This window comes from Neurospora crassa, linkage group II (assembly GCF_000182925.2).
Source record: "Neurospora crassa OR74A linkage group II, whole genome shotgun sequence".
NCBI classification, from domain to species: Eukaryota; Fungi; Ascomycota; class Sordariomycetes; order Sordariales; family Sordariaceae; genus Neurospora; species Neurospora crassa.
In genome coordinates this window covers 791,275-815,095 of record NC_026502.1, presented here as the reverse complement: position 1 = coordinate 815,095, position 23,821 = coordinate 791,275, and the positions used below count along the sequence as shown (strand labels likewise).

Below are 23,821 nucleotides of genomic sequence, written 5' to 3'. Positions count from 1 at the left end.
TCTCTCATGTCTCCCCTTAAAAGCGCGAACCCAATTTGTCCTCATGTTAAAGATGATCGTTGACTGACCAAAGTCGATACAAACATCCAGACACTTGCTTGGCTTTCGTCTTCTGAACATTCCCAAGCATGGGCATCTTTTCTCCAACCTACACCAGCGTCACGAAATTCCCCAGTGTTTGCGTCCAATGGCCCGCACCTTCTTTTCCGCTCTCACTCCACGACCTCATCTCGAGGAAGAGACTATCCACCGCCAAGAATAAGAAGAGAATGATGCGCATGTAGGTTTTCATGTCCGAGCATTCGGTCGTAGCTTTGCCCATGTCTAGAATCAAGGCGACGTACGTAGTTTGGTCTTCATACTGGCTAGGACGGAATCTGATCACTAAGTTAAGTCAAGCTTTTCCATCTTTACAGCCAGTTCCGCCATCGTCCCATCCCATGGTTTTTTTGATCTCATCAATGGCAAGCAAAGTCGTCTGGTATGAACGTTCCTTTCTTTATCTCAGTTATCATGTCGGTCCAGCACTCCCAATCCAAATTCTTATCTCCCAGTTCTTGCTCGTCGTTCTGGCAGAGCAATTTCTCGGCGTCGGTTTGTTTCTGCTGTATTTCTTTCCCCTTCCAAAAGGCTGCAGGAAGTTGAATGTCATCAAATAAGTCGGGGAACATAACTTCAGCTAGTTTTATCGCGAGGCGTTTCTTATTGAAAACTTCCTTATCGCCCCAGGATAGTTACATGAATGCAAAGCATTGTAGTCAGAAGGCGCTCAATATGTAAAGGTACAACTGGTGAGGTCAAGACTTGCGAGCCGTTTAACTCGGGCATTCGCGTTTGGAGGGGGCAATTCTACCTAATCACCCTTTTATATCGCTAATTTCTAGGTAATGATTGAGAATCATATGCGGGATGTTTGAACCGAACCAGATAGAGTTCATGGTTGCAGTGGGAAACGTCGGTTTGCGTGATGGTAATCGCTTATAAGCATGGAAGATAGCTGACCTTTCACTCTTGAACGCATCTCGCATCAGGTACTGACGACGGTTAAGTCTTTCAACCTTCGAACCCTTCGATCCAAGCCCTCAAATATATACTTGGTTCGGAAGATTCTCCTCTTACACGTCTACCTCCAGATCACCACTACCATTAATACCAAGTCTTACTTACTCCGTAGATACGATTCTTTCTTTTGTTACTTCCTTTACTACTTTTTTATTGTTCATGAAAGACAGCGTAAAAGAAGGAGAAAAAGCAAAAAGAGGAAAAAAAAGGGGGGAAAACATACAACACCAGGGATTCGCTGGTCGTCACCGACCCAACTACTAGTCTGGCCCTCACTGGCTTATCTATGGGAGAGCGGACGGGATCCCGAGTTTTCCAGTGGGTATGGTCGTATGTGTCTTTCTTGTGCTATCTGACTGCTTATAAAGTACAAAGCAAATGGTCCGCCTTTGGCCTCTTCGAGGATGTGAGGAACTGAACAAACATATAAGGTACCCTAGAAAAGCGAACAGGACCCCCTTCATATATACCATCTTCAAGGCCATCATCTAGCCGTCCGTTTCGTTTGCATATCAGGCGCCGTCGAATTATCACCTATATCATGAACCGCGCGAGAGCCGCATGAAAGCCGCGAGGTATGGCAAACATGGGCGCGGGGAATACAGGTTCCGAACCCGACAAAGGCCGACGTCACTCCACCCGCGGCACACACACACGGTGGGTGTGAGTTTATGCAGCACACAAGACAACACAAAGCGGTTATGGAACCAACAGGCCAACGAAGACGTGTCAAAACACACTGGAAATTCTGGGAAAGGAGCGGATCACCAAGAATAAAAAATAAAAAAACGGATTGGGTTGGCCCCCTTCTCTCTTCTTTTTAGCACCATGGCCACCTTCTTCTTTTCCTATCTACTGCATTTTGAGTACGCTGTTGGATTCCCTACTTTGCTCCCCTCATCAGGCTTCCTATTCCCTCGACCATTCCCTCTGCTTTTTATGCTACCATGACTTGGGTTCCTCCCTGATCCGTTAGACAACAACAAACTCACTCTCATCTTCCGTCTTCGCCTTTCCCTCTCCCCCAAACACAGACTCCACCAGCAACACCGACGCCACATAGTTCCTCAAAAACAAAACCACAGGCTTAGCCGCTTGTCTGGTCGGGTTCTCTTGCAGCCGAAGAACTTCCGCCGCCCCCAAGAACAGCATGAGACTAGTTACCAACCAGTCCTCAAGCGATTCGCACTCTTCTATATCCTCCCCCAAAGCTTTCATGAGCACCTTCAGCCCCTTTCGTTGTTGCTTACTCCCCACCTTGTCTCTCCGCAGATAACTTACAAACCCTTCCGCCATTCCAGCGAGAGCACAAGGCTCCTGAAAATCAGACCCTGTAAAAGTCCGCTCCTCCGCGCCGAGACCCAGGTACTTGATCCACGAACGGGACCGCTTGGGTTCTTTCATCAGGCGGTCGCTTAGTTCGTGCGCATCTTGTAGCGCATCCATCTCCCATTGTTTATCTGCCTCCTCGTCCTCGTTCTCGGCATCATCTGTAGAGGTACCTACCGCGGCGCTGTTGTCGTCGCCATCACTGGAGTCGGAGTCTTGTAGGGAGGTCCAATGGGAGATCATTATCACGGTGAGCGCATTGGCGAGGTGCCCTAGCCATCGCTTGTGACGGCGTTCCCATTCTGATTCTTCTTCCGAGGTGAGTTCTTCTTGTTGGGGATCCCAGTCGTGTCTGATGATGTCTAATAGACGGATGCGGCTGGAAATATCGAGTGATGCGGGGATTGCGGCCTCTCCCTGGTCGGCTTTGGTGTTGCTGTTGCCTTCCTGTTTCTCGAAGAGTTTGCGGAACAATGGAAGGAGCGGTTCTGCGCCATCATCAAGGAGGCAGTTGCGGTCTTCCTCGCTGATTTTTAGGCTCAGCGAGATAGCGATGGACTTTTTGGGTTGATTGGGGATTGTAGAAGTAGACATGTCGACGGTGTTGCGCTCGATAATCGATGCTCGGTGCTCGAGAACTAGTCTCCATTTGGGAAGGGCGAGCCTGTTTCTTATGTAAACCTAGTTGCTACTTTCGAGTCATTTTGGACGCAGTGGCTTATGCTGCGGGAGCGGGGTGTTCATTGATCGATCATCGCAAGTGGAAACTATCGGGTTCACCAATACCTCCCTGAATGACAGTCATCTAGAGAAATACGGTATCGAGTTGGTAATCGCAAGCGGCTGTGCCAATATGCATTGAATTCTGCAAGACAACACAGTAAATCAGCTCGACGAAGTGACTCGAGAAACGAACCGGTGACGCACTTGAATCATTCGTCCTGTATTCGACATTGCACAAACTCCCAAACTGGTCATGTTTGGCATTCGAAGGTGTGTCAATCCTTCAAAAACACCGTTGGTTTCGATCATCGTTGAAGTGCGAGGTGATTGCCGGTAATGTGGTGCACAGGTATGGTTAAACCCTCCGTAGGATGATGAGGACACGTAAGTGCATTAGACCTTTTTCCCGAGGCCATCCGGTGAGCGTGATCTCGCCTGTTAAAATCAGCATCTGTACTGGAAGAGAAGGCAGGGGGCTGTTCGATCTTGAACGATGCCGGCCACGCAGATTGAGTGCAATGAAGCAACTAACTCCATCACTGAAGCCACTCGTTTTACATGTTATGGCGTGATTATTCTCAGATGAAAAGCCGACCCAATAGGCCTGTGGTCAACTCGATGTGTTCACCGGTCGGGACTCATCCCTCGAGGAACTCAGAAGGCACACTGCCCCAACGAGCCGACTACCATCTGTGACAAACTGGATATCACTAACCACCCGTGTTGACGTTGACGGCCGTGCTCGTGCCGCGCCAACATCAAGTCATGTTCCCGTGCGTTTCTTTGAGCTCCGTCTCATCGTTGACATCAGCGATGACTTCAACCAAGGCCAGGAGAAGGCAGTGATGCAGTCAATATCTAGAGATGACAAGTGGCCCAAAACTTCCAAGGGCAATCACACCAACACTGATTCAACCGATATCACCTCAACATGTACTTCACGTTGGTGATCTCTTTCATAATCGGCGCCGCCTCCAAACGATCAAAGGAATCATAGTTTGTGTGTCAAGCTCATGCGCCATGAGCGTGCCTCGAACATCACCACACCTCTGTGAAGAGACATTTTATAGAGGTATAAAGATGCTTCTCCAGTCTTCATCTCTTACCCTGTTCCTCAGAGCATCTTATTTCCACCATCGAATAAGCAGCGCCTAAAAAGCAACTCAGTTGACCATCACAAGCCTTCTTAACTTTGAGACCTTCATTCTCAGCAAGAAAAACCACCCACAAAGACCAGCCCCCCAGAATCAGCACAAAATGAATAACCGCGCAGACATGGTACTAGCCAAGTTCTCAAGCCACCTGTCAATGATAAAGATATGTGGGTGGGATCAAGGAGACGAGAAAGCGGCCCGTTTATTAGGGAAACTCAAAGAGCAAGAGAAGCAACTCCAAGACCTGTTTAGGAAGCTTGGCGGCATTCAATCTGTAGAGATCAAGGCAGAGTGGGATGAATTGATTAAATATATCGACGAAGGTGCGTTTGTTTTCTTGCATCATTGTCGTCAGTCGTTCTTTCCTTCTTATGGATGGGGGGGGGGGGGGGGGGGAAGACAACAAGATGATTGACTCTCCACTACCTCTCTTCTAGAAACCAAGGCAGAGAACATGCCAACCGACGACAAGGACACGTTCCTCAAGAAAGTCCAGACCCTCAGTGATTACATCACCCCAAAGATACAAGCTCTTGAAAGTGCCATTACGGAATCCCAGACGACCGGGGTGGCTCCCGCAGCCTAGGTTAGATTGAAGGGATGCGTACCTACGCAAATGAACAGAGGACTAAGGTAGCTGGACTACCTTAAGTACCTAGTTTAGGTAGGAATGGATAGACTTGGTTCGACTGAGTCTGAGGACTTGTCGTCCACAGTTTGACGAATATGAGGTTCTTTTACCCGTCATTATGCTTTCTTGAACTGTATAACCGGCAAGTGATTAACTACCCAGCTACCTAGTGTGCCTGACACTAAGCTCGAGAGGACAACGAACAGTTTTAGATTAAGAAGTAATGATCAACAAACATTTCACGAAAGAATCATGCCAGTAAAATGGGATCAGTTTTTGTGTTCATAGAAAAATCATTGCTCTCATATGGGATATCATAGATGTCAAGTAGTACAACCCTAGGCCCAAGGTTTTGTCCCCCTTTCCGTAGACACCAGGAAAAAATAACACCGGACCCGGCTCCTGTCGCTGACCATCCTTCCTGTAATTATGTTATTTTTGTTGTTTTACTTTATTTGTGTGATCGTGAAGTCGGCTACACTTGGATTGTCTAGTTGAGCTTGATAGCAACAGACTTGCACTGGGTGTAGTTGGCCAGAGCAGCCTCGCCGAGCTCGCGACCGATACCGGACTCCTTGTAACCGCCGAAGGGAAGCTGGTGGTGAAGAGCGTTGTCTGTTGGAACAAATTTTGGTTAGCACGATGAAACGTTACTCCTTCCAATACAAAGCAGGTATACTTACAGGTGTTGACCCAGACGGTACCAGCCCTAAGGTGGTTGCTGACGCGGATGGCAGTGTTGAGGTCCTTGGTGTGGACGGCAGCAGCAAGGCCGTAGTTGGAGTCGTTGCCGAGCTTGATAACCTCCTCCTCGGTGGAGAACTTGGCGACGGCGCAGACGGGGCCGAAAATTTCCTCCTTCATGATCTTCATGTCGTGACGGACGTTGGTGAAAATGGTGGGCTGGATGAAGTAGCCCTTGTCACCGTGGCGCTCACCACCAGTCTCGACGGTAGCACCCTCCTCCTTACCGGCCTTGATGTAACCCATGATGCGGTCGTACTGGAGCTGGCTGACCTGGGGGCCCTGGAAGGTCTCGTCGTGGAAGGGGTCGCCGACCTTGTTCTGCTGGGCGCGCTGCTTGAAGGCCGCCACAAACTTGTCATAGATACCCTCCTGGACGTATACACGAGAACCAGCGCAGCAGGTCTGGCCGTGGTTGAAGTAGATACCGAAGTTGACCCAATCAATGGCCTGGTCGATATCGGCGTCGTTGAAGATAATGTTGGGGGACTTGCCACCAAGCTCGAGGGTAACCTTCTTCAGGTTGGACTCGGCGGCAGCCTTCATGATTTGGCGGCCGACCATGGTAGAGCCGGTGAAGGCAACCTTGTCAATGTCCATGTGGGAGGCCATGGCGGCACCAGCAATTCTGCCGAAACCGGAGATGATGTTGAGAACGCCAGGAGGGAAACCGGCCTCCTTGACGAACTGAGCAAAGACGAGAGCAGAGAGAGGCGTCTGTTCAGCGGTCTTCATGACGATAGTGTTACCGGTGGCCAGGGCGGGGCCGACCTTCCAGGCAAGCATGAGGAGAGGGAAGTTCCAGGGGATGATCTGACCGCAAACACCGAGAGGCTCTTGCCTGGTGTAGTGGAAGGAGTCGGGGGAGATATCAATGGTCTTGCCCTCGATCTTGTCGGCCCAACCGCCGTAGTAGCGGATAGTGCCAACGACGGCGCCCACATCGCCACGGGCCATGGTGATGGACTTGCCATTGTCGAGAGACTCGACAGCGGCAAGGAGGTCGAGGTTCTTCTCGAGCAGGTCGGCGAGCTTGAGGAGGTAGATGCCACGCTGCTGGGGAGTGACGTCGCGCCAGACACCCTCGAAAGCCTTGCGGGCAGCGGCGACAGCGATATCGACATCCTTCTCGGTGGCCTCGTGGACGGAGCAGATGACCTCCTCGGTGGCGGGGTTGATGACCTCGAAGGTCTTCTTGTCGACACCCTCGACGAACTCGTTGTTTATGAACCTGGTAGCGTATTCTGTGGTTAGCTCTCGTGCTTGGGGAGTACCTAACTTGGGGGAGGAGAGAGCTGTGGATGGGAACTTACAGGCCGGTGGGCTGCTTGTAGGTGCCGGTAACCGGCGTCTTGAGCTCAACAAAGACGTTGGAAGACATTGTGACAGAAGCTAATGGAGAAGTGGGGTACGGTGGTGGGGGGTATATAAGAAGAGACAAAAACTGAAGAGAGAAGAGAGCAAGGCTGGAATAGAACACAAACTCGAAACTCTGGGAGAGTGTTCCGGTTAAATACTTGATGAAGGAGAAGAAATAGTTGACGACTTGGAGATAGGAGAGACAGAAAAGCACGACGAGGTGGTGGGAGGGGGAGGTTCAAGTAGTCGGCGCATGTGCAGTAAGTAGGCTTGGAGACTAGTAGAGTCTGGGCACTCGAGTACATACAGCCCCAGTACCTGCTTACCGTCTTTGTCCTTCTTTGCGCCCGAGGTGGATCGTGATAATGCGGGCGGTAGGTCGGGTCCCCCTGGAGGATGACCGCAACACGGAGCGGGGTCAATGATGCCGGGCGACGTTAGCGTGGGCGGCTGACGGTTGAAACCAGTCTGAAAAGGTCTTGGGTGTGGGTGTGGCCAAGGGAAGTGCCACCCACCTCCGTCCCGGCCTTGACCACCTACTCAGGGCAAGACGGGATACGAAACTAAAACTGCGGATCTCGAGTCGTTCATCAAGCTCCATCAGATCCTTATCTTGATGTTCAGTTGAACCTACATAGTACACAACGAAGACCACAGGACACACACCGCATATGGCAACCTACCGTAAAGAGTTACGTCTTATTTTCTGGAAACGGATAACTTGTCCAGCGACACGGAAAGAGAGAGACCGACGGGAGGCTGAGAGGTTCCATGTCCATTCATGATTGCCCTATTGTGATGGGATTACCAAGCAGCAAGGGTAGTCGGATCGGCATTCCATGATGGCCACGTCGGGGCTGTCATTGTTGCCGTCGTCGCTATGGGGTCCCCACAGTCTCCATACTCTTTCCCCGCGTGCCTCCCCCGCATTCCCCTTGTCAGTGCGGAAAAGGGGGCCCGCCAGTAAGCGCAAAGTCCGCTTCCAGCATCTCCCTGCGCGTGGCCAATCATGGTTTGAGAGTGAAGCCGGGCTGGAGCACAGCCAATCACACGTGACGTCTCAACCCTTTCCTTGGCTGACGATCAATAGGGCCGACAGCCTCTTCTCGACCGTCCCTCCAGGTGTAGAGTATCAATCGGATGAAGGGGCTCATGCACATTGGACGGTTTCCCCAAGCTTCTCCAAAAGAAGGAAAACAGATTAAGAAACGACAAATGAGGCGCAAGTGACCAGCAGTGGGCGACTACAACAACAGCGAGCGCCATCTGGATTGTCATAGGTGATGCAGTGCTTACCCCGCAGATTTCTCCAGATAGGATCTCGCTGCCCCAAAGTCCACCCCCTGTTCCGTGGACCCGTTCGCCCATCCATCCTCGTGTTCCAGCCACCATCATCTCCAAAGGCCTTTTTTTTGTTTTTTTTTTCGTTTCTTGAACCAGTCTGAAAATGCTACTGAAAGGAATATGAAGCATATCCAAGATCTAAGCGTGTCGGCCTCAAATGCTATTTTTTTTTGGGGGGGGGGGGGGGGGGGGCTTTCGTCGAGAACGAAACTGGAGCCTACAAAATACTAGTTGGAGTTCCTGAAACGAAAACACAAATTTCGGGGTAATGTTCTGCGAAGCGCCTGGGGTGGAGTGCTGACCATGTGCGATGCCGCTGTGGACTCTTTTTGGTTCTGAACTCCAACCCCGGACTTTTGAAAGGACAACACCAACAACACCAACCTCACCCGGCGACAACCAAGCCCATGCCAGCTGATGTTCGTTCAAATGCTACCTTGGCGGCCAGATGTAGTGTACATACATCGGATTCGGCGCCCTTCCCCCACGGACGGACACATATGCAGCCACGAGGCATCAATCACTTCCGGCTCTCCGAGATTCTTCCCTCTCTCCGGAGCATGGGGGGTCTTGGTGCGGGATGGCGGTGCCAGCGTTAACTAGGTTTGCTTTGTCTAACCTATCACGATCCGTCGTATTTGTGCATCTGGACGTTCCCATGACACGAGGCCATCCCCACACCAACGAGCCTCCGGGTTCTAGTGCAGTGTACAATACGGACCAAGCAGATGGTAAGCAAGCCTATGAGGCGACTTGCCATCGAATCAGATGGATTGGATGTCATTCCAGTACATGTTTGATGGACTTTGTTTGGAGGTTTCTCCAAACAGTGTAGGAGGACATCAACGCACAAGTCACCCATCATCACGAATGCTCAGAGACGTCCACATTTCCTTCACAACGTGGCTTAGGTCAGAGCAAGCAGACTTCAAGTTCGTGCGCAGCATACGTTTCCAGCACAATGATCACCAATGAGAAATCCAAGTACATACACATTGGACTGCTTACACATTAAACTGCATCTGGGTGTAGGTAGATAGATAGGTACATAAAGTGAGGAATGTCTGCTTACCGTTGATGACCGGTCTTACCCGTCTGCAGGATGCATTGTTCTTCGACATCGGTTCCTACTAAACCAACCAGTTGGGCGTGTCGGTGTTTTTGAATCAAGCATGAACAATCTTCTTTGTCATCAGCTGTGAATGAGATACAAATAGGTAGGTAGGCACTCACACGACAAGTGGAACTTCCGCTCACCTCATTGCTGTGGTTGAACCTCTTTTTGACTTTCAGTTGACAAAGTGCAGCCAAAAGGGCAACCAACTAGGAATGCGTGAACCTCAACGGCCACCGGCAGGGGCAGCCGAGCACCATGCACGATTACACTACGAAGTGGGGCCAGCGTCTTGTTAGAGGCAATGGGGCGGGAGCGCTGACTAACACAAGCCTAACAGTATACCAGATTCTCAGCACGTATAACTGCTAGCCGATGTTCAGTTACCGCTACAACACCCAGGGGTAGCACCTAATGTCGGTACTAGCTAGTGAGGATGGAAGGAGCGACTCCTCGCTCGGTCGTCTGCTAGTTCACGACCAGCGAGGCAGCTCTTGTGAATGAAAGACTTGATGGCGGAATTGGGCAGTACGGTAATTTACTCTGTCATCGGATGAGGCCAACGAAACTGAACCATGAATTGCAACAGTTTTGGCATCATTCCGTTCTTTCGTTGCGGCCAAATGCCATTCCGTTTTCCAGCAGCCTTCTCCAACCGCCACTCGTCGGTTGGTCTGCAATTTTTGACGCGCCTCCCAAAATTTGCTAGCATTGCCTGGACGTTGTGTATCAACCCGTTGGGGCTAGAAATAAGGGCAAAATTTTTCTCCTACCAGCTCCTCCAATCCATGTCCGAACACCTCAACGGCCAGCAACCAACGCCGATCCACGACCGACCGACCGACCGTCCGTCTGCCCAATTGATATCCATCCTATACCGTAGCATCTTCACGTGTACCATTTCTCTTGACTGACTCGATCCCTTCGCGCGGCCGCTGATTGCTCCGGTCGCCGGCTCAGGAGGCCGCTGCTCCCTTGCGACAAGGGCCCGAGTCTCCTTCAACGAACACCGTTCCGTTGTCGCGTTCAATGGGTCGTGGTCCTCCCTCTGCTTCACCATGGCCGACCTCAACTTCTCAGCGGCCATCGAGGCCAACCTCCTCGCTGCCCTGAGCAAGCATACCGAAGAAGCCAAGAGCCCGGCTTCAACTCCGACTCCCGCTCCCGCTCCGGGTCCAGCTCCCGTTCCCACGCCGACACCACCGTCGATACCGACCCAAGGTGCTTCTGCTCCTCCTCCCCAGCCAGTGCAGCAACAACCACAACAAGCACAGCAGCCACCGCTGAACCACTCCCTACAGTCGTCTCAAGGACCCCCGAGCCAGACAGCCCAGCCTCCCCAGCAGCAATTGTCACAAGCTTCCTCTCTCAGCCATGCTCTTCAGCAGGCTCTACAAAGCTCGAATCCCCCGTCTTATCAGACGCCCTCGACTCCCCAGCCTCAACCCTCCTCAACGACGACCGCTGCACCGATCTCCCAACCACTCGTACAAGTCCCGCTGCCCCAGCCGAGCCCTCATGCGGTATCCAACGTGCCTCCCCAGGCGTCTCCCGCTTTGACAGAACCTCCAAAACGGTCCCATAGCCCCGATCCGCAAGACTCGAATGGCAAGCGCCCCAAGCTTGAACACGTTGATGAGATGGATCAGGACATACCGTTTGATATCAAGGCAGCCCTCGCAACTGCGCTTGGCGATTTTGAGAAACAGCACAGCCAAATCGGCAATGATAGCTCGCTCGAAAATCCATCCGGCCCCAGCTCGGCTCCTCCTCCGGCGCTCGCTGTCTCTCTGTCTGCTACAGCTACACCGATGCCCGAGAAATGCGGGGATAAACTTATGAAGGCCTCATCTAACTCGACGTATATGATCCGTTCAATGAGTCTTCCGGTGCTCGGAAACTTGGCTGTCCAGATTCTGCTTCGACTATCCCAACAGCCCCGAAACGAAACATTATCACTTCTTTCTGAAACCGATGCCGAGTTTCGGAAACACTACGATTTGTTGACAGAGTCGTTCAAGTTAGCCAGAAAGGGTTTCTCCGACAGTCCTGTGCTTCTTCCAGACGAACTGGAGATCAATGATTCAGAGGACCGCGAGACGGTTCGGGTTGCAAACCTAGCTACGACGGCTATCAGTGTCTTTGGTGCAAACGATGTTGCCTGCAAGGATTTGGACGACTCTTTCTTCTCAATCTTTGTACCGGAAGATGGCGAGTTTAAAGATACATTGGCCGACTTGCTCCTCAGCCTCAAAACTCAGGCCTTTCTGGATTCCTTGGATGAGCAGGCGACTCCTCAGCAGGTTACAGAACAACTCGACAAGTTCTTTCCAGATAACTTCGAAGACTGGCTCAAGCAACGTAACCTTGATGTCGTCACAGACACTGATGCGGACCAACTCGCCGTGAAGATCAAGGACCGCAGGGAGCTGTTGTCCACACTCGCCAACAGTGAACAGCCCAAAAGTATGCCTGGCCCCATACCTTTTCAAGGCAAGTCATGCTGACGTATAAAAGAATCTCTAGAGAGCAAGTACCCACCTGATACTTTTCCCGAGACCCTCTGTGCCTTTTTGCAAAGCCACATTGGGGTAGTCGTTGAATATGCCGAAGAATATGGGGTCAAGATCCCAATCAGTGAGGAGCCGATTGCACCCGAGTCGATCGTATCGGACCCAATTCAAAACGGCAACAACGTCCAGGACGAGCATGCCGACTTGGCCGCCCTATTGCAGTCCAAGATTGTCGAGAACGGCGAGCTTAAAGACTTCCACGCGGGAAACCTCCACAATGAGGCGTCCGTATCTGCTGATGACAATTTCGATCTAAGTAAACTTATCGAGCAATCTCTCCCCGACCATATCAATGGATTGAAAGACGGGCTTCTAGAACAAAACGGGCAGGGTGAATCAAGCGGGCTTTTTGACACAAAGGATCTGGCATCCCTCATTGCTGAAAAGCTAAACGATAATCTTGGGACACCAGTTGACGGGCTCTCAAATGTTCCACAGAACTATGAAGATACCATGCGGGAGAATCACGGCCAAGGTAAGGCTGAACACATCATGCTGACGGGACCCCAAGACTAATTTTTGATATGACAGTACATCCTCAGTACCATAACATCAACCAGCTACAAACACCGACATACCAGCAATATCCCCCAGCATCATCTTCTAATATTGGAATGGGGACAACGGGGGAGACGTTACCTCCTAACCAATCTTGTCCCACCTCAGTGCTATACGAGAAGGCAAGACAGGCCGCTGTCGCAAAGTCATCGAGTACGACTCGCAGGGAGGGACTGCATTCGACTCGCAGACCATGGACCCCCGACGAGGAAAAGGCTCTCATGATGGGTCTGGACATGGTGAAGGGGCCTCATTGGAGTCAGATTCTGTCACTCTTTGGGGCTCATGGGTCCGTTTCGGACATTCTGAAGGATCGCACGCAGGTCCAGCTCAAGGACAAGGCAAGGAACCTCAAGCTGTTCTTTCTCAAGACAAACTCCGAGATGCCCTACTATCTACAGAGTGTTACGGGTGAACTCAAGACCAGGGCGCCCGGACAGGCTGCTCGCAAGGAGGCGGAGGAAAAGGCCCGCCTTAATGCGGAGGATGAACAAGCACGGTTAGCAGGCATCATGACATTGGGTGGGCTACATAACAACCACCACCCAGTTGCCGGCAGTCCGATTGCGCCCTCTCCCGCTCGTGCTCACACCGCAACTCCTGGACCAGGGACTGGTCACTTGAATGGGACGCCTACGCCCACGCCCACGCAAGGACCGACAAACCAGCCTGCGGCTCTTGCTCCAGTCCCGATCTCACCAATGGTCAAGACTGAGCCCGTAGACCACTCAGCGCATCAGGTCGGCAATCTGCCGCAAATTCAGCCGGCCCCAGCTCCTCAGTCTTTGCAACCGGCGTTGAAGCCTCAATCACAACCTCAGCCTCTACACCAGCAACAATCTCAGCCACATCTACAACAACACCCTCAAGCAAACGCTCAACAACACTCACAACAGCACTTGCAGCAACACTCGCAACCATTACAGCCACTTCGACCCCAACAGCAACCTCAACAGCTAGCCCAATCCCAAATGCGTTCTCAAACTCCCCAAGCGCTGGCGCCAGCTCCACCGCAACAATACCACCACCAACAACAACATCATCAGCCGCAAGGGCAACAGCAGCACCAACAGTTGCACCAGCAGCAGCAATTACACCCAGGTTCACAGCAACACGAGCAGACGCAACCGCAACCGCAGCCTCAGGTACAGGCACAGCCGCCGCCGCCGCAGCAGCAACAGCAGCACCATGTGGCCCCGGCTCCAGCATCAACATCAACTACGACAACGGCAACACCAGCAATAGCAGCTGCTCAGCCCCATGTCCACGTAGCCGCTGCGGAGCCAGCAGCAGCAAGCTCAACATTGAGCAATCAAGCTACACCGAGCTTTGGGCTCCCACCCATACCTCCGAACCACCACTCAACACCAGATCAAGCTCAAGACGTGAAGCTCTTTGAGACGCTCCAGGCTGCAATTGGAGCGACTTCGCCTGCTCACGAGAGTCATCAAGCGGCAACTGTGCCGGAAACGTCTGCTGGATAGAATCCAAGCCCTGAGAGTGATGAAGACGTGGAGACGAGTATTATACAGTTGGGAAAGCGTTTCATGTCACTACAGATGCTCGATGGATGTGAGTACATGTGGGATTGAGGAGGTTATTTTCTTCCTTGGCATGAAACTGAGATGATTCAGGGACTGTCATGATTATTATGTTCAGGCGTTTGGGGTTACAGTATGGGCGGCAGGACAGAAGTGTCGGGCGCTTTTTAGACATGCTTTGAATTCTCAGGAGGCGTTAGGTCACCAGTGGCCATGCAAGAGGGATGGTGATACCACGGGGAATATATGTATGGGTTTAGACAGTGTTGTCTTGTACCTTTTGTAGTGGAAGGTTTTATTGATTGTGATAGAGAAACATAAACTAAGATGATGCTCTTTCGTGTTGTCCAAACGGTCGAGTTATGCAGGTTGAGTTCAAGTTTTATGCATGACCCCCTCTTTATGCACGACTGTCTTGATTAACGCCGAGGTTGATGCCGAGTTGGCCAAGATTACCCAGGCAGCGAATTGACTCGTGACTGGTTAATGAGTCTATAAAGCAGGGAGTGTGCGGGGTTAAGCTCGGACTTCCGACTTAAATGGCTGAACTGAACATGCCCCCCAGCACAATTCCCCCATGTTCGTCAGCGCTGGGAAGGAAACATCGAAGCCAGAAAAGTGCCTGTGAGAAATTTTACGAGGGGGGGACACCGGACACTACCAAAATTCCAGGCAACGATGGGCCTTGTTGAAAATATTCCATCCTTCCACGCTCAACATTCTTCAACTCCACCTTTCTTTCCCTCTGGGACTTGAGTTGCTCTGTTGCTGTTTTTTGCTCGGAACGCCACGTTTCACATCGTTTGCTCCATCGAGGGCCTACCCCGGATCTTTTGGAAGATCTAGGTACTTACTATCAGATCCATCTGGGACCACGGGCCAGCCTGGGTACCCGTTCCTTGGACCCGACGGAACCTAAGTAGGCGAACTGCAGCGAGACAGTGCAGCTCCAAAAACACTTTAGCCCAGCAGAACCCCAACGCACGCAACGTCATTCTCCGATCTTCCGGTACCAATCCGACGACTCTTTTCTTTCTTCTTGTTCCACCCGCCGGCAAAAACACGGTCAAGCATTGATCTTGCACTGACCCTGCCATCCACCACAACACCCACTCAAACAGGGCTGAAGGGCTAAAGGGGCCAAGACCCACCAAAATCTCGGCCGTCTCTGGGTCCAAGTCCGAGCCGCCCCTCGCTTTTACTCTCGGACCTCCGCTGCCCTTCATCATGTCGGAGCCTAGCCGGGGCAGCGTCGAACCCAGCAGTGTTGAGCGCAGTGTCGAGCCGAGTCAGTCTCCTGCCGCCAGCAACAGGCGTGACCGCATCAGCAGCCGGGACCGGGACGAGTCCCATGACCAGGACGACGACCATCATGACAGCAATGGCTCCCGCCCACCCCCAAGAAAGAGGCAGCGTGTCCGTCTCTCGTGTCTAGAGTGCCGCAGGAGGAAACTCTCGTGTGACCGCGAGTTCCCTTGCTCTCGCTGTATGCAGTCCGGCACTCCGGAGCGTTGCGAGTACGAGACCCGGCCCGGTCTGGCGCCGCCAAACAAGCTCGGCCTGTCTCACTCGGCCCTGGCCGGCTTCGACTCCAGGCTGTCGCTGCCCAATGGCGGCAGCGGCGACTCGTCTTACTACCGCAAGGATGCCCGCGAGTCCGAGAGGATCCGTCGTCTCGAGTTGGAAATTGCCCAGCTAAAGAACATCGTGCTCAAGCAGCACGCCTCGCTTGATGGTAGCACTGTTACAGACAACTCACCTCCTATGCAGAAGCTTCACGCCGCCTCTGGAGAGGACCAAGAAATCGGGGCGCAGTATGGGTATAACCAGTTTTCCGATGCTGTGAACGATGAGTCCAAGGAGGAGCTGCGATTTCTCCGTGGCAAGGAGTTCAAGACGCGGTATTTCGGCCCACACAGCGCATCCCGTGCTTTCTCAGAGGTATGTATTGGAGTCGTGACGGTGAGCAAGTGAGGTGTTCTTTCTGCTAATCACCGTCTCTAGCTTGCCGGCCTTTGTCACTTTATGAAGGAAACATCGGAAGAGTTCTTCCGTCCGTTTACCATTCCTAACACGAAGGACCGACAACAGCGTACAGAAGAGAGAGAGATCAGGTTCCATCAAGCGGATGAGTCGCTCGAGTCTTTGCTGCCGTCCAAGGAGAGGACGGATTCCCTTGTGACCATCTACCTTGATCAGTTCGAGCAGATTCATCGCATTGTTCATATCCCCACCTTCCGCAGGGACTATGACAAGTTTTGGGACCCTGCTCAAACAAGATCAGCCGCCTTCACTGCTCTCATCCTGGCCATCTTGGGCGTTTCCAGTTGTCTCGGTTCACATTTTCCCCAAGAGTTTGACAAAATGATCAGCCGCTCACATGCTGATGCACTCAAATGGATAGATGCCGTTGATGAGTGGCAGCAAAAGCAGAGTCAAAAACATCGTCGTCTCATCCACTACCAGATCGCATGTTTGGTGTACCTCGCAAAACGCGTCAACACGGTGAAGAAAAAGCGATTCTGGAAAGGAGCTGGCGCCATGTCGATGGATGCCATCTCGGTTGGTTTGCATCTCGAGCCCAGCCATAATATCAGCCCCTTCAACCAGGAACTGAGACGCAGGATATGGGCAACCATCCAGAGCTTTGATCTGCAAGCATCCTTTGACATGGGCCTACCCAGCATTCTCGGCGCTTTACACTTCAACGTCGAACCTCCTCGTAACATTGACGATGACGAGTTCGACGAAAACAGTAAAGAACTTCCTCCTTCTAAACCACCCACCGAGTATACTTTTTCCTCCTACCAACATCTCAGCCGGCAAAGCCTCGACCTTCGTCTTGACCTTATCCGCGTCCTCAATGGTCCATGCGAGAAACTCGATTATGACCAAATAATACGCTACACCAACGAGATCAATCAAGAGATCGACTCGTTACCCTCATGGGACGTCACCGACGCCGAGGCTCCCACGGGCGTGTTAAAGAAACCTCTCCTCGCCTACACTCTCCTGCACATCCAGCTTCGACAGTTCATCATCAAGCTCCATCATCCCTACCTGAAGCTTCGCAAAGACAATTCGAAGTATCAATACTCCGAGATAATTTACTACAACGCTGCGCGCGACATGGTCCTTCTCAACGACAAGCTCGCTCAGCAAGGCATCCGCACCCTCAACTACCTCCGCGAAGACTGTCTCACCCTAGCCATCAATCTCTGCAGCGTCACCATGCTGCAGCCCCGCGGCTCCACCAACATGATCATGATTAACTCGCAGCACACGCTGCAGCTTCTGGAGAAGTGCCTGGCCATCAAGGAGGACCGTATACTCCGATGCGGCAACAACGAACCGTGGGGGTACTCGATTATGTGCGCAGCGGTTGGATTGCTGGAGGCACACTTGGGGGTTAAAACAACAGAGCAAGCAAAGGCGACGAGCGCTGAAAGGTTTATCAAACTGCACTGTAAACTCGTGCCGATGACCCAGGGAGGAGCCGGTGGGTCCAACGAGAGTCAGCCGAGCAGTAGTCAGGAACGTGGACATCAGTGTGGTGCTGAGAAGCAGGAAGACGCGGAGAGGCCACCACAGCAGCCTGGACTGGCTGGGAATAGGGAGTCTGCGACGCCTGTTAATGGTCAGCCTGCTGATGTCTCTGGTGGTGTTGGGAATAACAAAGTAGCGCCAAATGGGCTAGCGACGCCTTCCAATTCGCAGTTTCTAAATGGGATAGCGGCGGATTATATGGCTCGGTTAAGGGTATGTTCTTGTTCTCCTCTCTCGCATATATACGAAAGACAAGCTAACCGTTGGATGTTCTATCAGCCCCCAACGCCCTTCCTTCACCCCGGAAACACGCAACAACAGCCGCAACAAGCACCCATGCCGCCAGTCACGCTCGGTCCGGCGGTAGACATCCCGGGCACACCGTGGAGTGTAGTTCCCGGTGTTGGTCTGACGGGTGCTGGAGGCGAATGGTCTAACGCTGGAGGTTTTCAGTTTGTGAGTATCCCTTCCCTGGCTATCGTACATAATATGTTTTTCTTGTTTTCCTCGTCTTCATTTTTCATGGTATGCGCGCAATAAGCTAACCAGATATAACTCAAAATAGCCTAATACCATGAACTCCGAATTCGACATGACCCAGTTAGGTGCTAGCATGGGCGAACTTTGGCCGTCTGACTTGTGGGATTTGATATAGTGGGACCATTCTTAAGGGAACGGTAAGATGCGGCAACAAATCAAGAGAAGAGAGGAGGGATCGAGCGATCGATCATCAAGCGAAGAAAGCGAGCAACCAAACGATTACCATGGGGGCTTTTAGTAGACAAGCCAGGAGAAAGGCAGGCATATACACCTACATGCCGTGGGTTAAAGAGGAGGGACATGACCTTGAAAAAAAGCGCGATGGATCATGGAAGAAGGGCACGAAAGGAAAGTGAAAGACAAAAATTGGGGATGGACAGCGAAAAGGCGAGCCAAGAGGAAAAGGACGGAGGGGGGAAGAAAAGATATATTAGAAAGAATGGTTTCACACGAAAGGATTAAGGGAAGCACACTTCAGGATAATGTATACTTTGGGATAGTTGATGATGACAAGGATGGGTGGGATGCGAGCGTTGAGGTGCGTTGTCGCCTGGCTTGTGGTATATAGTAGAGATAGATACCGATTAACGAGCACAGCGGTGGAAAGCAACATTACTTGATGGACAAGGAGAACAATGGAACAACTGGTGTAGGTTGGTTGCATCACGATGACATTCCCATGATGGATGGACCTATAGATGCGGTTCGCTGGAGTTTATGATTTGGGTGAAGTACGACCGGCACCTTTCTTCCACTGTTTGAGGTCCTGCGTGATGTCCGATTTTCTTTTCTGACCGTGGGAGAATAGAAAAATGCAAAGTCAAGGGAGGGGAGGGGGCATGCAACACAAAAGAAGAACTTACAACGACAAGCGAAAAAAAAAAAAAAAAAAAAAAAAAAAAAAAAAAAAAAAAAAATTATGAGGGGAGAGGAGACAAAGCACTACAACGATAGTGAAGTAGAAGAGAAAAAAAATGTTGGTCTCTCCCGCCGGGAATTGAACCCGGGTCTCGAGCGAATCGAACTGATTTGACGATGTTCAAAGCTTGACAAGCTCACATACTGACCACTATACTACGGAAGATGTTACAGTTGTGAGGCAACTGTCGTAGTTTGGTTGTTGGGAATCGGGCTGGGAGCAAGTGCTTATATAGGCGGGACTATCTAGGTGAGAGTGGGAATGCGACACTTACAGAATGTGGCATTCGCCTCGGGAGACACTCGAGGAGGTTGCGCGCTTCGACTCGTTATATCGCCTTACAATTTTCGTAATTCTCTTTGGCAAGAAATGGGGGTTTCGAAATTTTTGCAAAGTCAGCTGAGGCTCTGTAGTGTAGTTTTGATTGTGGTTGTGACGAAGTTCAAACAAAACGCCGCTGCAGCAGCAGCAGCAGCAGTCTGCGATGCACGATGCGTGATGCGTGATGCGTGGAAGTGCTTAAGTGCAGATGAATAACGCAATAACGTCACGCGGCACGTCACGTCTTGCAACTTCTTGATTTTTTTTCTTTCTAGCCTGGGGGTTATTAAATCGTCTTCTGCGCTCGTATCCAGTTTAGCAGAGAGAGAAACAAACGATCCATCTTTTAGCATGCATGCATGCATGCACTTGTGATGACAGTTCTAGTCTAGTCGAGTCAAGTCTAGTCTAGGAGTTCGTTACTCGATAGATAGATAGATAGCATGCGCCGTTTTCTTCTACGCCTGCTACCTGCGAGCTTCTTCCCTTCTCCGGACGTTGTAAACGTTTGATTGTCGGATATCGACTATCGAGTGTGATTCATATGTTTTGTTGGTATTGATGTCTTCTTGTCTTGGGTGGCAAGTGCTCGTAGGGTCGCCGTTTGCGATACTGACTGTTTGAACATTTACTTGTACGTAGTCGAGACCGAGGTATAGATTGTTCGATATTTGGATACCGAAATATCATGTTAACGTGGTAGTTTGTCGTATTTCTTCCACACATGTATGGTTGAGCCTGGGATTAAATCACATAAGATATGGGTCATGTCATGACAGTAAAGGTTGTTTGATGAACAAAACTACCCTCAAGATACTTTGCAGCGAGCGAGATGGGCAATCTGCTAAAGTTCTCACCCTTCTAGAATCTAGACCACATCTTGTCCAACCTCTTTAGCTAAGAGATGAAAATTTTACGCGCGAGTTCTTCCAAAGAAGCTTAGCCCGCTCAAGCCTGCACTATTCGTAGAAAAAAAAAAAATGAAAACGAGAGTACAAATGTGACGTCCAACTTCCATCCATGATGTCTTTATAGAAAAATTAGAAAAATACTAATGTCTCGCAAATGGCGATTTGGAACCCCGTAAAGCAACAATGCAAGCATCGAAAATGATATTAGAAAGTTGTCGGACAGCTTTAGTGGAGCCTTGTTGTCAATCCTCTTGATCATTTTTGGGAGGACAACAATCGCCGCTCTACGAGTTTGCTCTCAATATCGCCGCATGCTGTGCAAGAAAGCATATCGCGACAAAACGAAAAAGGCAAAAAAAGAGACCAGGCAGTAAATGCACAAGCAAGAAGAAAAAAGCTGATTTTGGACGAGCTGGGAATCGAACCCAGGACCTTTCGCATACAGATGAGTATGCTAAGCGAACGCTCTACCAACTGAGCCACACGCCCGAACGATGAAGATAACAATAACCTTCTGCATTTTATCAATGGAAGCTGTTCCATTGTCGCGGTATTGCATCTCCCCACGAAGTCTTCTAAGGTCTTCCCTTGACGACGTCCATTCTACCTTGTACCTCCATCCATAGGTTAAGTACCCATTCCTTGGTCCCTCAGAAGAGGCCTCAGTCTTGAAATATATCAAGATCAACTAAGACAAACTCGGATCGATACCCTCCTTTCGGACCGGCATAGTCTTCAGCCTCCGGAACTCCGTCCAGTCTCCAGTCCGGCATTCCCCCCCCCCCCCCCCCCCCCCCTCAAACAGGCCTAGGTAGAGAGCCGGTACGTAGATACTTTGCTAGCAATTGTTGACGGTGACTGACCCAATCGGACTGGACCCATTTGTCCCTTTAGTTCGAGCTGGGGCTTAAATATCGGAATCCCTACGTCCGGTGTTGTCAGGGATGTCAACCAAATCCCAAACATCCGGCTGTTTCGTATTTTTAGGCTGTGGCTGTGGCTGGGTCTAGCCAAATTTTTTTGGTTTTTTTTTTTTTTTCTAATGGAAAAGAGTAAGTCCAGATCGAGATGGACCAACGTGCTTGAACTGCTGTGGATAGGAGATTTCATCACGCCGGCGCAGAAGAGGACAAGACATGAGACTTTTCCGCGCGCGGATGGCGACTGTGAAGGATAAAGGCAAGATCATCCATCCAGAACAGTTACACTAGAGCCTTATCCGTCGAGACCGCCTTGGCTATGGCCCCGGCAACTTGCTTTTCTACAGAGCCGGGGCCATGACAGGCTTGAGCTAAACCTAGACCGGCCGGTGGCGGCGGGCGGAACAGACAGACATTTTAGGCGGGTACGGGTGGACGGGAAGGTGGAAGGCCTGGCCCGACGTGCTGTTGTTGGTGCTGGGATTTGTGTGTATCTGACAGCTCGCAATCATCATCCTTGCTGCTTACATAGAGCGGAACTGACAGCTATAGAACAAGGGCGTACGATGAATACATCCCGACGGTGCACTGGGACTGTGTGGTATGTGAGATACGGGATAGTCGGTGTATGATCACGGAAGGAGGACGGAAAATGAAGTTTCTCCGGCGGCTCAATGTCAGGTCATGACAGTAAGAAGTGCGATGATAGCATTGTGGATGTGAAAAGGTAGGATTGGGTTGAAAGAGGTTGACAGAGGCGGTTTCTGGTCAGGGACACCCGACTGCTTGGATAAAGGGTTGAATTAGGGTGAAACAATGCAGATCAACGATGGCAAAAGGCCTGAAGAAGGGTAGCAAAAATGACGTAACTAGCGTAGAAGACTAAGTTTTCTGATTTGCCTCTGAAGAATCGCATAATAACTAACATCATGTTGATGGAGTACAGATGATGTCCTTGTCCCAGCTTTTTCCTCAGGGACGACGTCGACGTCTTCGTTTTGAACTACTTGTACGGTGACAGACTCCCGGAATCCACACAGTACCGAGCAGCGCGTGCAGCCCAGCACCAAGCGAATGCGACCAGGCACGGTCTTCGGCAAAATACACGTGCTAAACAACCGACAGTAGCGCGGCCTATTGATGCGACCTTTATGTTTTCCTGCTGAGCTGTCCAATTAGCCCTCGTTCAATACGGTCCTCACAGCCTGTCTCACCTGTGGCGTGCAGGCTGTCACAACGTGGTCCATTGGAGAAGGGACCCTGGTTCGGTGTGCCTGGCTCCTGGATTCTCCCCACATCCCGAAAGGCTGGGAAAGCCATCGGGATCTGTCAAGTTGCCGTGTGAGACAAATGGAATTGGAATCGGAATTGGATTTGTATTTTTGGGTTGTGGAGCTGGGAATGATGGACTTGACCTCCAGCATCATCCAAGATGACATGCTTAGGCAGCGGCGGTCATCGGGAGAAAAATTCGAATATCCACTTGGTGAAGCAATTAGTGCTTCTAGTGCTGTTCTCAAGTCCATTATCCCGGGTTTTCAATGCCATCGAAAAGTCCGAGAGACGGGAATCTCAGCTCTTCATTCTCACGGCTACCTACACAGTATCAATATGCCATCATGTCGATCGTAGCACTGAAAAGTTCTTGACCGAACAGGGGACTCGCTGGAGGCGTTAGTTCCTGTCAACTGACAATTTTCAGCTTTCCGACACTGCCCTTGCCCAAGTCAGAAAAGAGCGAGCAACACAAAAAGGGTCGGCCCGCGCCAAGGCGGATAACGAAAAAAGAAGAAATGTTCGTGGTGGTTACCTCCAAGGTAGATTGCTCATGCGAACTTCCTACCGGCTCACCTTGCTTCCGCTAGGCTTTAAGTACATAGTGCAACTAGTTACAACCATGAGATATGTAAACAACACGAGAAGACAAGGCTGGACTTATCTCAGTCTTTCATGCAAGTCTCACACTGTCCTCAGGGTCCATTCCACCCTTACACAATCTTCAGACTGTCAACGGGGAAGAAGCGCAAAGCAGGTCAATGACCCGGACTGACGGATATCCCTCCTATCCAGTCAGAACCGGGCATTTTATCAGCATGTCTCGGGTTCGACCTGTTGGGCGCTTGCGGCGGCCTGCAGAGGTGGAGCTTGTGGCGACTTCCTTGTTCGAGGTTCGGTGATCAAAAGGGTAACGAGTAGTTCTGAATGAAAGACCATGGAAGGCTGGGGAGCTGTTTGGGGCCTTGTGAAAACTCCTTGCGCCGCTCTAGATCGACGGCGGAACTTCTGCCAGATACCGCGTGGCATGTTGGTCAGGATGTTCCAGACCGGCTGGCTTCTCGTGGTGCCGAACTCCGAGTTGAGAGACACACCGATGTGGAGCTCTAGACCATCTCCTTCCACTTCACAATGAAGGTTTATCTCCTCTACGTATTGGTCGGGATGGCCTCAGATCGCGGGAGGGTCTCCAAACAGGAATACCTCTGGTTGCGGGGGCAAGATGATGAATGCGAATACGTATGAGACCCACAGTGC

General features: G+C 51.1%; 5 protein-coding genes and 3 non-coding genes across 8 annotated transcripts; 3 read left to right on the top strand and 5 right to left on the bottom strand.

The window, feature by feature from the left end:
• Window positions 1-1,278: 1,278 nt before the first annotated feature.
• NCU15657 lies at window positions 1,279-1,394 on the bottom strand. Its single transcript, XR_897815.1, has one exon. It is a non-coding gene; the product is annotated as a 5S ribosomal RNA (ribosomal RNA).
• Window positions 1,395-1,843: 449 nt separating this feature from the next.
• Window positions 1,844-3,031, bottom strand: NCU03413 (hypothetical protein). The gene has a single exon (XM_951767.3). It carries the CDS (start codon window positions 2,983-2,985, stop codon window positions 2,035-2,037), a length of 951 nt encoding a protein of 316 aa, XP_956860.3. The 5' UTR covers window positions 2,986-3,031; the 3' UTR covers window positions 1,844-2,034.
• Window positions 3,032-4,371: 1,340 nt separating this feature from the next.
• On the top strand, window positions 4,372-4,854 carry NCU03414 (hypothetical protein; the record flags this gene model as incomplete). The annotated part of the gene is made up of 2 exons (XM_951768.1): window positions 4,372-4,591; window positions 4,706-4,854. 2 exons carry the CDS (start codon window positions 4,372-4,374, stop codon window positions 4,852-4,854), a joined length of 369 nt encoding a protein of 122 aa, XP_956861.1.
• A 320-nt stretch (window positions 4,855-5,174) lies between these two features.
• Window positions 5,175-7,453, bottom strand: NCU03415 (aldehyde dehydrogenase). Its single transcript, XM_951769.3, has 3 exons — window positions 6,957-7,453; window positions 5,583-6,874; window positions 5,175-5,514 (listed from the first exon to the last, which is right to left on the bottom strand). Exons 1-3 carry the CDS (start codon window positions 7,022-7,024, stop codon window positions 5,390-5,392), a joined length of 1,485 nt encoding a protein of 494 aa, XP_956862.1. The 5' UTR covers window positions 7,025-7,453; the 3' UTR covers window positions 5,175-5,389.
• Window positions 7,454-9,936: 2,483 nt separating this feature from the next.
• On the top strand, window positions 9,937-14,483 carry NCU03416 (telomeric repeat binding factor 1). The gene is made up of 3 exons (XM_951770.2): window positions 9,937-11,926; window positions 11,978-12,508; window positions 12,565-14,483. Exons 1-3 carry the CDS (start codon window positions 10,519-10,521, stop codon window positions 14,073-14,075), a joined length of 3,450 nt encoding a protein of 1,149 aa, XP_956863.2. The 5' UTR covers window positions 9,937-10,518; the 3' UTR covers window positions 14,076-14,483.
• Window positions 14,484-14,787: 304 nt separating this feature from the next.
• Window positions 14,788-18,885, top strand: NCU03417 (hypothetical protein). Its single transcript, XM_951771.3, has 4 exons — window positions 14,788-16,073; window positions 16,137-17,891; window positions 17,958-18,134; window positions 18,244-18,885. Exons 1-4 carry the CDS (start codon window positions 15,360-15,362, stop codon window positions 18,331-18,333), a joined length of 2,736 nt encoding a protein of 911 aa, XP_956864.3. The 5' UTR covers window positions 14,788-15,359; the 3' UTR covers window positions 18,334-18,885.
• A 315-nt stretch (window positions 18,886-19,200) lies between these two features.
• NCU15259 lies at window positions 19,201-19,302 on the bottom strand. The gene has a single exon. It is a non-coding gene; the product is annotated as a tRNA-Asp (tRNA).
• A 1,471-nt stretch (window positions 19,303-20,773) lies between these two features.
• NCU15258 lies at window positions 20,774-20,858 on the bottom strand. The gene has a single exon. It is a non-coding gene; the product is annotated as a tRNA-Ala (tRNA).
• Between the last annotated feature and the right edge of the window lie 2,963 nt (window positions 20,859-23,821).